At 45.8% G+C, this 14,762-nt stretch overlaps 1 protein-coding gene across 3 annotated transcripts in view; it reads left to right on the forward strand.

Annotated features, from left to right (window-relative positions):
- Window positions 1–14,762, forward strand: part of ESRRA (estrogen related receptor alpha) — a 264,360-nt gene that overhangs the window by 23,253 nt on the left and 226,345 nt on the right. The window contains exon 3 of one of the 3 annotated variants that reach the window (XM_068259914.1): window positions 2,090–2,152. The exons of the other annotated variants lie outside the window; for them this stretch is intronic. Coding sequence (XP_068116015.1) covers window positions 2,113–2,152 — 40 coding nt within the window. The 5' untranslated portion in view covers window positions 2,090–2,112. The remainder of the gene's footprint in view (window positions 1–2,089; window positions 2,153–14,762) is intronic. 3 annotated transcript variants of the gene reach the window in all.

Here is a 14,762-nt window from a genome sequence, read left to right on the forward strand (position 1 = left end):
GGGGTGGTTAATCAGTTGGAAAAAAAATCATCTCTCATTCCATCTCAGATAGTGGATTTTTTGGGGTTTCAGATAAATGCTGTTAATCAAAGAGTTTATCTCCCTGCACATAAGAGAGAACTTTTATTAATGAATGAACTTGATTGCAGACTTCTTCAGCAGGTCAGAACTGAACCAGGACAAATGAGTACTGAACGAAGAAGTCTTCCAGGGTCTGATATAAAATGGGGGACCCCGACAATAGACTTATTTGCGACCAGGAAAAATGCAAAATGTCACAAATTCTGTTCCCTTTGTCCCACCGACAATCCGGTTGCTTTGGATGCTTTTTCACTGAATTGGAGAGATCTGATTTATGCCTTTCCTCCGTTCAGGTTGATTCCGAAAACTCTAAACAAGATTTACAGAGAGAGGTCAACGGGCATACTAATACCGTAATACCTTTCTGGCCAAAAAGAGCTTGTTTTTCTCTACTAGGGAAGTTATCAGCGCAGGAACCAGTAATGTTGCCTCTACGTCAGGATCTGTTACATCAGGGTCCAGTGTTGCACCCGCATCTGGAAATGTTGCATCTGTCAGCTTGGATGTTGAATGGAAACTGTTAAGGGATAAGGGGTTTTCTGAAAGTTTGTCCAACACTCTGCTACAAAGTAGAAAGATTGTCACCAGGAAAATTTACTTGAAGGCATGGAGGACTTATCTCCATTGGTGTGATGAAAATAAAATGGATTCAAGACAGGAGTATACTCCATTAGAATTTCACCAGGCAGGTCTTGAAAAAGGACTCAGTACCAGTACTTTAAAGGTGCAGACCTCGGCCTTAAGTGTCTTTCTACAGAGAAGAATGGTAGAGAATGAATTTTAGAGCTATGTCCAGAATTAAACCTCTGTTAAAGTCAAATGTTCCTCCTTGGGACCTAAACTTAGTACTTCAGGCTCTCATGAGTCCACCATTTGAACCAATACAGGAAATTTCAGAAACCTTTTTAACCTTAAAGACTGCCTTCTTACTCGCAATCGCAACAGCTAGAAGAGTTGGAGAAATTCAAGCTTTTTCTATAGCAGAACCGTACTGTATTATATCAGAAGATAAGATCACATTGAAATTAGATTCTGCTTTTTTACCAAAAGTTTGTACAGGATTTCATAGATCATAGGAGGTATTTCTTCCATCTTTCTGTCAAAACCCTTCTAATGGAAAAGAGGAATGTTTTCATTATCTTGATGTCAGGAGATGTGTAATTCAGTATATGGAAATGACAAAATCATGGAGAAGAACACAGGCAATGTTGGTGTTATTTTCTGGAATAAATAAAGGAAAGCAGGCATCTAAGGCATCATCGCCAGATGGATAAGACAGACAATCACAATAGCCTATCAGGTTCAAGGAAAAGAAGTTCCACAAATAATCAAAGCGCATTCAACACGTGCTGTATCTACCTCATGGGCAGAAAAAGCAGGAGTTTCTATTGAGCAGATCTGTAGGGCTGCGACCTGGTCAAATGGGAATACATTCATAAAGCATTACAGACTGAACTTTGATTCCATCAGTGATTTAGTCTTCGGAAGAAGGGTGTTGCAGGCAGCTGTCCCGCCCTAGTGTGTGTGTGTGTGTGTGTATATATATATATATGTATGTGTGTATATGTATATGTATTCATTCTCTCTCTCTCTCTCTCTCTCTCTCTCTCTCTCTCTCTCTCTCTCTCATATTTTCTTGGTAGTCTCATATGGGTGCTGTCCTGGAGACGACCCTGGGAAAGACATAAGTTACGGTAACGTATTTTCCGGGAGTCGGAGGGACAGCACCTGGACTACCCACCCATTGTTGTGTTTATATATGCATATATTTAAGTAAAATATTATTCTTGAGCATTCAATTGTGTTCATCTTTATTGGTACTGAATGTGAGTTCCGTTTATGGGTATGTGTGTGTGTGTGTATGTATGTATGTGTGTGTGTGTGTGTGTGTGTGTGTGTGTATGGATAGATAGATAGATAGATAGATAGATAGATAGATAGATAGATAGATATATTATAGTTTGCTGCTGCTGAGTATGTTAATTTTTAACCTTTTCCTGTCCAATAGTATCTGGAGGGAATTTATCTCATATGGGTGCTGTCCTTCCGACTCCCGGAAAAGACGTTACCGGTAAGTAACTTATGTCTATTTTCTCAGTAGCGAAAAATGCACACTGTTGCATTATTTCAGAGTCAAATATCTTCACCATAAATTGTGATAGGAACATAATTTAACCCATTCGCGTTCCGTCGTTTTCACTTGAGAAATGTTCACCTCCCATTCATTAGCCTATAACTTTATTACTACTTATCACAATGAACTGACCTATATCTTGTTTTTTCCGCCACCAATTAGGCTTTCTTTGGGGGGGTACATAGATAGGAAGTCAGCTAGATATATGTAGAGGTAGGGCAATATGATTATATATATGATTATATATTCCCCTATATATCTAGCTGACTTCCTATCTATATACTGCTCAGTACTGTGTGTGACATGACAGCAGTGACTCCCCCATGTAACTTATCAGTGCTCAGGGAAGATGAGTGTAACAGCTGTGTGATTGCTAGAAGCTGTCCAGCCAGCAGCTGCAGCGAGGGGACGTTTTCAGTGTCAGTGTGACTTAGGGCTGCACGGTTTTGCGGTTTTAAACTGAAACCGCAATTCGCGTGCAGCCGATTTCAGGATTGTCAGTAGCTTCGGTTTTGGGAGCCACTGATTGGCAGAAGCCGTGACTAGCAGTGAATATTTATGATTGTTAATGAGCCGGGCAGCAGGGGGAGGGCGAGTCCAGTCCAGAGCAGCACACAGCGCCACCAATAGCTAGATAGAGATGGTATGATGGAGGCGGTAGGCGGAGCTGTACAGAGGGTGGTACAGAGTGATTGGTGGTGCTGTGTGCTGCTCTGGACTGGACTCGCCCCTCGCTGCCTGGCTCATTAACACTCATAAATATTCACTGCTAGTCCTAGCTTCTGCCACGCCTCCCCCTTCCAACAACATGGGGAGCGCAGTGATGCATGATTTATATTTTCATCAGCTGGCCCCAGGAACTGCCGGGAGGGAAAGAGGCAGAGCCAGCGCGTTAACAGCAGCTGCTGCTGAAAGTGACGAGAGCTAGCCAGGAGGGAAGGCAGCGCTGTAAGGTTAGACTATTAGGAGGGGCTCCGAACTCTTTCCTGTCCTGGCACCTCTGAGACCCGCTTCTGTGCTCCGTACACAGATGTCTCCCTCTCTGCACACTTGCTTATAGAAGCAGAGATGGTTTTCTGTCCCTCTCCCTACATTTCCTTAATGCCGCGGCGCTGGTGTTCTGTCTCGATGCTGCGGGTGATGGTCTGAAGGTACTAGATCACCCACTCCTACCCCTCATTGCCCTTCTCACATTCCTCAGCCTTCTCGCTCTGTTATTTATGATACTCTGCACTTTAACTATTACCCTGCTGGAAGCTCTGTGGCCAGATTAACAAGTTTTCTCATACACAGTCTGCCTCAATTGTCACCAAAATGTTCTTTATTTATAGCAGGATCTTATACTGGGGCAACTATACTGGAGGCGCTTACCTGGCTAAACTATACTGGGGGCATTGTGAATTTAGTGCTAAAGCTCGATTTGAAGAAAATCGTGAAGAAAATCGAAATCGCAATTTGAGAAAAAAAAGCGCAATTTCAATTTTTTCCGAAAATCGTGCAGCCCTAGTGTGAATGTCACCCTTCAGCCAGCAGCACACACGGGGCAGAAGGAGAGGGGACCGCAGTAATAGTAGTTGTTGCAGACTGTCCCCCGCCAGGTAGAGAGCTACAGAAGTGTTAGTTAATTACTGGTTTATGTCTCTCCCGGGCAGCGCGTCTCCGGCTCTTTTCATCTTCCGGGGGTAGGGGCGGGACCAGCCGTACTTCCCGTATCTGCCCCGGCATTCACCAGCCTGACTGTCACCCGGAGAGGGAGGGGGCATGGTCTGATTTGTTAACCCCTCACTGGCCTCTCCAGCAGCTCTCTGTTTTATTTACTTAGGCAGAGCATGTACCAGCGGCAGAGAAAACCGCAGCAAAACCGAAGCTCTGACGATCTCAAGATAGTCTTAACCTTGATCACGATTTTCGGTTTAAAACCGAAAATCGTTCAGCCCTACAACGCAGCACATTAAATTATTATTTTTTTTTAAATCATGTAGCTAGCCTAGCTGTGCAGCGGCATCTCCCCTTCTGATCGCCACCGGCAATCAGAGCAAACAGGAAATCCCGTTCAGAATGGGATTTCCTGTTTACCGGCGGCGAATCGGAGCGGCGGCGATCGTAAAGTACACGCAGCTAGTGTACCAAAAAAAAAAATTATGTAGATCCGCCCACCAGGGCCTGAGAAATCCTCCGCAGTGGCATAGCTCGAACTCAGTTCAGGTTTACCACCAGGGAGGTTAAAGGGAAACTGAAGCAAGGAAAATTATTTAAAATAAACACATGACGTAGCTGCAAATGAATATTACAAACTAACCTCACTGTCAGTTCTTCTCGGAAGCTCACCATTTTCTTCTTACAGTGATCCCTTCCAGTTCTGACAGTATTTTGTCAGGACTGAAATATACCAGTTGCTGTCAGTTATACATCAGCAGCTGTCAGTTACAACTGAATGTGCAAGGTAATCTCCATGTTTCCCTATGGCTCAAGTGGGTGATATTACAGTTTAAAGAGAACCCGAGGTGGGTTTGAAGAATGTTATCTGCATACAGAGGCTGGATCTGCCTATACAGCCCAGCCTCTGTTGCTATCCCAAACCCCCCTAAGGTCCCCCTGCACTCTGCAATGCTCCATAAATCACAGCCACGCTGCTGACAAACAGCTTGTCAGAGCTGGCTGTGTTTATCTCTATAGTGTCAGTCTGCTGCTCTCCCCCCCCCCCCCCCCCTCCTGCAGAACTCCGGTCCCCGCCTGCATCCCTTACCTTCCTGCTGATTGGAGGGAAGGGATGGGGCAGGGATCGGAGCTATGCAGGAGGCGGGGGAGCAGCCGAGACTGACACTACAGATGTAAACACAGCCTCACAGCACGGCTGTGATTTATGGGGGATTGCAGAGTGCAGGGGGACCTTAGGGGAGTTTGGGATAGCAACAGAGGCTGGGCTGTATAGGCAGATCCAGCCTCTGTATGCAAATAACATTCTTTAAACACACCTCGGGTTCTCTTTAACAGTGTACTGACCACGAAGCTGTTATGGGGTTAATGGCCATTTTTAAAATGGAGGAGAGAGAATTTCATTGATCACAGTAGACAAATGGGACACAGGAGAGGAGAAAGCGATTGAGTAGACTACACAGGAGGTAAGTATGACCAGTGTATGGTTATTCTGACTTTTTATTTTCAGTTCAGGACAACTGTCGATTAAAAAAAAAAACGTGTTTACGTATTCTTTATTAGGGTTCACATTACCACCAGTGCCAGGGGCACTGTATTTATTACCCCAGCTCTTTCTGTCTGATTTAATATCATCCTTCACTCCTAACACAGTTAACAAATAGTTCACTGTGTTTTCCTCACAGTATGCACTAAGGAGGAAAGCTGATCAGAAGAGGTTACAGGGTAAGATGCCCATACATCAAGCGACTTGGCGGCCGATCGACCATCCAATTCGATTATTATAATCAGATTGGATGAAAATCTGTGCCAAGTGCTTGCTCAACTTGCAAATCGACCAATTTCGGGCCGAAAATTGGTCGCATTCTCGATCGCGCATGCTGCACAATGTTGCTCGATCGTGCACGGCGGTAATGGCGTTCAATTCGATGATCGACAAACCTCCTGAGCTGTCTCCCCTAAAGTCTGTCATTGCCCCCCCATGCCCCGTGTAAGGTGTATATATTACCTCTCTGCGGCCTCCGCTTGCGCTCCCCCCCCCCACCCCTTGGCTTCCGGGCGCATTTTCCTCTCCATACACGCACGTCAACGTGGTTTCCTAGTAAGGGCACACGTGCGACGTCACACGCGTGCCCTTACTAGGAAACCATATGGGGTCGTGCGTGTATGGAGAGGAGGGATGCCAGAAGCCTGCGGGGGACAAGCAGTAATGTATACAGTTTACCCGGACACTGGGGGGGTACATTGACTTTAGGGGACGGCCGCGGATGCAGCGCACAAGGCCTATTCCCGAAAGATTTTGTGCTGTAATTGATCGGGAATCCGCCTGTGGCGTATGGGCAGCTGACAGATCGCTCTCTCATCAGATTCGATGAGAGATTTGTCTCTTGGTCAAATCTGCCCATACATTGCTAGATGTATGAGCACCTTTTTTAGATGTGCTGGAATATTGCTGTAAGTAAGCAGTAAGGGGACTGATGACTGCTTGTAATGTTTCACTTCTGGCTCTCTGCAGCTTGTAAGGCTTTGTTCACATTATAAATCGCCAGCGCTATCGCAAGTGCTTAGCGATTAGCTTTTCCCTTCGCTTTGCGCTTACAAAAGTGCTTTTGTAAGCGCTTCTCTAAGCACTTTTGCTGAGCGATTAGTTTATTCACTTCCTGGCGTCAGTCAGAAAGTGAACTCTTTGATCCGGAAGAGAATAAATACAATCTATTTATTCTTAAAAGCGCTCGGGAGGGGGCGGAGCCGGCAATGGAGGAGTGAAGACGTGTGGCTGCCGAGCTTCCGGGCCCGCATGTTCCTGCAGTTAATATATGCAATCTTTTAGCCACTATTGTTGTCCAAAGTGGTATGGATAGAAAGAAGAAAGGAAAAGGCAAGAATCGACAGCCTCGAACCCCATCCCAACGGCCAGTGACCCACTATTTCCAGACTGTTAACCTGAGCCCTGCGGCCTCCAATATGGCGGACACTGAATCCTCATCCCCGCAATCTGCCACACCTCCTAGACCGGACCAGCAGCTATGAGCAATCTAGAAGACCTATGGATGTATCTTTGAACTCTCCCCACCAAGCATGATGAGCAAACCGAGCACATTGTCTCCTCCACGAGAACGGAGATCACGGCTATCTGCACTGATATCTCGGGCCTCACAGACTGAGAGTCTACGGCAGAATTGGACTTGGCACATCTACGTGCTGAGGCAGCTCGCCTAAGGGAGACAAGTGAGAAGCAACAGACCACCTCCCAAATGATGAGATCGCAGATGGAGGACCTCCAGAACAGAGGCCGCCGCAACAATATCAGGGTGCACGGGGTCCCTGAAACGATCCTGGCAGAAGACCTCTTGCCAACTCTGAGATCTCTCTTTAATGGACTCCTGAATCGCTCAGCCGCTCAGAAAATCAAATGTGACCGAGCGCATAGAGCCCTCCGGGCTGTGCCTACAGATCGAGAGCAGCCATAGGATATTATATGCCGGCTGCACAACTTTAGAGATAAAGAGGAAATCATGGCACGTGATAAAGGACCGTTGGACTGTGATGGAACTCAAGTCACGCTATACCAGGATTTGGCGCCCTTCACTCTCGCCCAGCGCAGAGCACTGCGCCCTCTTATACAAGCCTTGAAGCAAGAAGGAATCTCTTACCGCTGGGGTTTCCTTTTTCAACTGGTAGCAATGAAGGGATCCAAGTCCTGTACGCTGCATCATCCTCGTGACCTGCCTTCGTTCATGGAAACACTGTCGCTGCCCTCTGTCGATCTCTCAGAATGGCATCCGGACTAGCCTGATTTTGGCCGCCACAGAAATCTAAGAATAAGCCATTAGTCTCCCTGACTGTAAGTACTTTTGCTTCCTTTCCCCCCCCCCCCCCCCTTCCGAACTTTCGGATGGATGCACACTTTCCCCCCAGGAGGACAGACTCTCCTGCCTTCACCAACGCCATTGACCTAAGCACCTTTTCCACTGATGGAGACCCTCTGTTTGAGAACACTATTCGTGACCCGAACGGATGAAGCATCATGCGTGCTCTGCCTTCCATGCCCCCTCCTCGCTCGAGGATGGGTCACTGCTCCCCCTCCCAGACATATGTCCCTAAAATGCCTTGTCCACTATGGTCTGCTTCAGCAGCCAGATCTTGCTCACGTTTACATATGCTTATTATAAGGTTTAATGCGTATTGCACTGTAAATGTTATATCTATTGCTGCACTTGACTATGATAGCAATTCATTGATGTATTGGTCTATGTGAATGGCTTGGGGGATGTGGGTGTTGGCTCTAGGCCAGAGGAGACGTGGGGGGCGGATAGCTATGCTCTACTAGAGATGCTCCATATGATTCACAGGCAACACGGGGAATCCAAATATATAAAAAGGTAACAAAAGTTATGGCAGAGGGAGTTGAAGAGCACCCTTTTATCTTCCTCAGATATTTGCATAGGATCATACCCACACTAGTTTATCGCGTACAAATTACGCTCAGTCCAAAATGTGATTCAGTAAGTTGAGGGTAGGCACACCAATCGATAACTTGCGTCGGGTGCTTGGTATTATGGCATAGGCAGCCAATCGCAATCGATAATGTTCAAGTATACCAGCACACCATCTTCTTAAACAAACAAGCTCTTTTATTGAGCCATTATAACCACGTATACACCGACAATTGTTTTGGGGGCCTCACAGGGTCCCCCTTTATCAAGGCTTGATGAAGGGGGGCCCTGTGAGGCCCCCGAAACAATTGTCTGTGTATACGTGGATATAATGGCTCAATAAAAGAGCTTGTTTAAAGGGGAACTGAAGAGAGGTATATGGAGGCTGTCATGTTTATTTCCTTTTAGACAATACCAGTTGCCTGGCAGCCCTGCTGATCCTCTGCCTCTAATACTATTAGCCATAGCCCCTGAACAAGCATGCAGCAGATCAGGTGTTTCAGTGGTTCAGACTTATAAGTCTGATCTGACAAGACTAGCTGCATGCTTGTTTCTGGTTTTAATCAGATACTACTGCAGAGAAATAGACCAGCAGGGCTGCCAGGCAACTGGTATTGTCTAAAAGGAAATAAACATGACAGCCTCCATATACCTCTCTCTTCAGTTCCCCTTTAAGAAGACGGTGTGCTGGTATACGTGAACATTACAGTCCAAAATGTGGTTACTTCACTAACCGAACACACTAGGAGTTAAGAAAAATTCATTGATCTGGTGCACAAGTCCCTGAAAGACTTAGTTCACCTCAAGAAAACTCGAGGGAAGGCAGGTTGAAAAATACAAAACATATTCAATTTAGGAACAACCGCCACTCTTGAACGCTCTGCTCAGTGTAATCACACTGATAGGAGGCCACGTGTTAGTGGACCGGAACGCTTGTGTGGGCGTGTGTGAGGAGGCAGGGCTGGAGTGACTCCTGGAGACAGCAAGCTGCTGACACGCTGATGACCCCGAACAGCAAATTGTAAGCTGATTGCCCTGACTGGGAGCTGCAGACACATCCATCCATTCACAGGTACCTGTGATCTGCGGGACTCTGGGGTGAGTTGATTCCTGGAGAGGAGTTCTTTTCCAAGAGGAGAAGGTAACCTGACCTTTCAATGATCTGAGGGGGCAGTAGCCCAGAGAGATCTAGTTACATTGGAATGATTTATGCACTCAGTGCTGTCTGCGGAGCTACTTGTTGCTGGAGGGCTTGTATGGAGCAAGGACTGTTCTTATGCACATGAATACATCTAGGACTGTGGATATGCTTTAGAGCAGAAATATATCTGTCAATATCTGGACTGTCCTTAGTTTGATGTGGAAAGATATTCCTGTTCCAATTCAGCAAATCACAGGCACATGCAGTATAGCAGATCGTTTGATCTAAATCTGAAGTGTATGTGGATTGAGTGTCAGATTGTGTGTACCAGGAGTACTCCTGTAAATGGATGCCCGTGTCCTTGTTGTTTTTAGGGGTTAAGGGTATATCAGAGGGGTGTTTGTTACATATTTTTCTACCAATAAACCATTTTTGACATAAAGTTCTGAAGAGTGGCGGTTGTTCCTAAATTTAACACACTAGGAGTTAGGCAGAAGTTTAATTATGCCTTACACCCACTTTCGGTGTGAGAGCCCACGAACTTCTGATACCCCTGGGGGGAGGGGGGAAACGGGAGAAAGGCATGTTACGTTTATTGGGGCCTATGGAGTTAACTGATACTGAGGCTTAGTATGTTATGTACTTTTCTCAGATATAGTTTGCCTTTCACCTCACTGATTATTTAGTATATTTTCTGAAACTATGCATGCTACTGTTGGTTCTATACCTTTTTTTTTTTTTTTTTTGTCATGGTTATACATGAGGTAACCCGGGGTCCGGGGCTCACCCACTGGTTTGTTGTGGGCCTTCTTACCCCAGGGCGTATTGCCGAAAACAGTTGGGAACCTTCGAGGCTCCCAGGTAACTAAGCGAAAGCTCATTTTGGATCTGGTCTTAGATAGTCCAGTCTAGGTAATATGATCATCAACTACATATTACACATTTGTAGTACGTGGTTTCTTACACGTTCCTTTATTTCCTGTCCTATTCTTCTTTCGTCTCTCTCTATACTACTTCTCTGTTTAACCTCGTTCTTTAAGATGATATCTGTGTCACTCCGGTGCTGCTTCTTGACTGTGGATATTCCAGCAGTCACTTAAATTGCTATCCTTTAATGCCAGAGGGCTGAATGTGCCTGAGAAGCGGTCGTCTGTCCTACATTTGTGTCATAAGGAGCGAGCCAATGTTGTCTGCCTTCAAGAGACGCACTTTAACCTTCTTGGCGGTAACCCCGAACGTAGTTCGGGGTAAGCCGCCGGAGGGTGCCGCTCAGGCCCTGCTGGGCCGATTTGTTTAATTTTTTTTTTGCTGGACGCAGCTAGCACTTTGCTACCTGCGCCAGCACCCCGATCGCCGCCGCCGCGCGCCCGATCGCCGCTATCCGGTGCGGCGCGCGCCCCCCCCCCCAGACCCCGTGCGCTGCCTGGCCAATCAGTGCCAGGCAGCGCCGAGGGGTGGCCCGGGACTCCCAATGACGTCCCGACGTCAGTGACGTCATCCCGCCCGTCGCCATGGCGACGGGGGAAGCCCTCCAGGAAATCCCGTTCTTTGAACGGGATTTCCTGATCGGAGATCGCCGAAGGCGATCGAAGAGGGCGGGGGGATGCCGCTGAGCAGCGGCTATCATGTAGCGAGCCCTGGGCTCGCTACATGATATAGAAAAAAATAAATAAAAAAAAAACTGCCGCGCTGCCTCCTGGCGTATTTTTTTTTATACCGCCAGGAGGGTTAAGAACCCAACAGTTCCTAAACTCTTAAACAGATATTACAAAACAGCTTTTTTTTTTTTTTTTTTAGTTCTCATCAAACGTCAAAAATCAAGGGAACTGTCATTTTAATCTCACAAGATACACCTTTCACCCTGATTGATCAATATCAAGACCCACAGGGCAGGTTTAACTTGATTAAGGCCTCTTGAAAATGTTTTAACGTGGACTAACGCACAGCAATACTAAGTCTGTGCAACATTCACAGTGCACGCGTTGTGTGTAACGTGTAGCAATATTTAGAAAGTGCTGCATGCTGTGCGTTTAGCAATAAATTTGCTGCGTTGTGTGTTGCACATGCTCAGTAACTCTTTTTTTTTTTAATGTAACGCATGCGCCGTTTTTGTTCCATCAGTATGTGATCAAAACGGCGCACCAAGAGACACAATGCAGTGCAAAATAACGTCCAATTTCATAACCTACATGCGCTGCGTTAGGGGCACTTTGTGCGACTTTAACGTCGCATCAAACGCAACGTCCCACTGTGAAAGAGACCTAAAGGTACTGTATATACCCAAAAGATCACCATTGGCTCCTTCTATGCGCCCAACTCCCAACAGGCATCCTTTTTTTCAAGCGTTCTTATCTAAGCTACACTCATTTGCTGAGGGCAGCGTGTTACTGGGGGGAGACCTGAATGTTACCCTGGATCCAGAGTTGGACTCCTCATCGAAGAAATCCTCTGTCTCCCATACAGTCTTACAAAAATGCAAATCCCTTCTGCGTTCCATGCAACTAGCGGACGTATGGAGGTTACATAACCCATCGTTTATCGACTATACGTTATATTCTTTTCCTCACAACACATACTAGAATCGACTGTCTTAACCACTTCACCACTGAGGGGTTTTACCCCCTGACCACCAAAGCAATTTTCACCTTTCAGTGCTCCGTCCATTCATTCGTCTATAACTTTATTATTACTTATCGCAATGAAATGAACTATATCTTGTTTTTTTCCGCCACCAATTAGGCTTTCTTTAGGTGGGACATTATGCCAAGAATTATTTTATTCTAAATGTGTTTTAATGGGGAAAATAGGAAAAAATGTGGGAAAAAATTATTTTCAGTTTTCGGCCATTATAGTTTTTAAATAATGCATGCTACTGTAATTAAAACCCATGAAATTTATTTGCCCATTATTCCCAATTATAAAACCGTTTAAATTATGTCCCTATCACAATGTTTGGCCCCAATATTTTATTTGGAAATAAAGGTGCATTTTTTTCAGTTTTGCGTCCATCCCTAATTACAAGCCCGTAGTTTATAAAGTAACAGTGTTATACCCTCTTGACATAAATATTTAAAAAGTTCAGTCCCTAAGGTAACTATTTATGTTTTGTTTTTTTATTGTATATATATTTTTTTTTTTTTTAAATTACAAAAAAAAAATAATTGGGGAGTGCGGGAGGTAATATTGAGTTAATTTATTATGTAAAACAATTTATTTGTATGTGTAAAATGCATTAGGGTGTAGTTTACTATTTGGACACAAGATGGCCACAGTGAGTATGTTTACATGCGACCTGTAAGCGACCAGAAGGACGCTTACAGGAAGCAGTAGGAGGCTGGGAGACTCACAATGATCGCGCTGTTTCTGAAAGAAGCAGCAGATCATTGCGGGGGCTTAGATCAACGAACGGGAATGGATTTTCCCGTTCATTGATCTCCGGGCAAGCGGGCGGCGGCGTGCACGAGCGGCGGGTGCGCGCGCACGAGCGTCTGTAGCGCGGACAGCGGCGGGAGCGCGGAAGGTACGGATTTCTCCGTCCCTGGTTTTTTAGGAGGGAAAAAAGGGACGGAGAAATTCATACCGCCGGGGGTAAAGTGGTTAATTTCTCACAATCTACTCTCGGTCTTGGCGGCCCCATCAATTGTTATTTCTCTGTCTGACCATGCGCCAGTTACTGTAGAACTGGCTCTTGGGGAACCTAGGCAAGGCCCTGCTTCCTGGCGGTTGAATAACTCACTTCTGGAATACAAGCAGGTTCTCTCGAGGATTAAACGGGAAATAGAGGAGTTCTTTGAACTAAATGTAAAAGGATTCGTTCCCTCTCCTGATCTGGGAAACGCATAAATGCTTCACACAAGGCCTCCTGATTAGAAAGGGAGCTAGGAAAAAAAGAGAAGGGGACAAAGGAATTAATTATACCCTGATATCAATTGGTGAGCTGGAGCTGAAACACAAATAGGATAAATACCCTACGACCCTATCCTCACTTACTTAAGGGAGACGCTTAAATCACTATTATTTTTTAAGGTTAAATATGCAGCCCTGCGCTCCAACAGAACTTTTTATGAATTTGGCAATAAATGTAGCTCTATTCTGGCCAGTAGTGCTGGGCCGAGGCATAGGCTGGAGAGGCTCCAGCCTCAGGGCGCAGTGTAGGAGGGGGCGCACAATTCATTCAGTTGTCATTCCTAATTGTGTATGAAGCAGAAAGAAATAAGAAAAGGGGATACATAGCAGTGACTTCAAGCCAGATAACTAGATATTAAGGTGTTGGGGAGGTTGTGGGCCCTGTGGCCCTCTTAGTCTAATAGCAATCAGTATGTGCCGGCTGGGGTGGGAGGGATGGAGGGGCGCACTTTGGTGTCTCAGCCTTGGGTGCCGGAGGACCTTGTCCCTGCTCTGCTGGCCAGGGCTCTGAAGGCTCAACAATCTTCTAAGTATATCCCTTGTATCAAGGACAAGCACTCAGTGATGTACTATAAGTATGAAGAGATCGCAAAAATCTTTAAAGACTTTTACTCTAACCTGTATAATCTGCCCCATCACCCACCTACAGCCTCTAAAGAGGCTAAGCAGAGCAAGATAGCAGAGTACCTCAAACAATCACAGATGCTAAAATTGTCCTCGGACGACATCAAAGCACTAGAGGAACCATTCTCAGAGGACAAACTACACATAGCATTGTCCAAAACTCCCTCTGGCAAGGCACCAGGCCCAGACGGGTATACCTCCGAGTACTATAGAAAATTCAAACAGCTGCTATCCCCGCATATGCTTAAGGCTTTCAACACTATTGCTGACCCTTCCTCAGGAAGAAACTTTCTCCTCCCAGATGCTTGAATCCCATATTTTAGTGATCTTAAAGGAGGGAAAAGACTCCGCTCAATGCCAGAGCTTTAGACCTATATCTTTGCTTAATGTGGATCTGAAGCTCTTTGCAAAGATGTTGGCAAATAGGCTGGCCACTCTTCTCCCCTCTTGAATTCATTATGACCAAGTGGGCTTCATCATGGGCCGAGAGGCCAGGGACAATACCATCAGAACCCTAAACATTTTGCACTGGGTGAGGTCCCGGTCTGAACCTGCCCTCTTGCTGTCAACTGATGCAGAGAAAGCATTTGACAGGGTGGACTGGGATCTCATCGAAGGCACCCTCCGCTATATTGGTCTAACTGAAAATACGTTTGGATGTGTCCTGGCTCTTTATTCTTGTCCAAATGCTAGGGTAAAAGTGAATGGTGCATTGTCTGACACATTTCCTATCCTTAACGGAACTCGACAGGGGTGCCCTCCTTTCACCCCTAATTTTTGCATT

The sequence above is a fragment of the Hyperolius riggenbachi genome, chromosome 11 (genome assembly GCF_040937935.1).
Source record: "Hyperolius riggenbachi isolate aHypRig1 chromosome 11, aHypRig1.pri, whole genome shotgun sequence".
In the NCBI taxonomy this organism is placed as follows: domain Eukaryota; kingdom Metazoa; phylum Chordata; class Amphibia; order Anura; family Hyperoliidae; genus Hyperolius; species Hyperolius riggenbachi.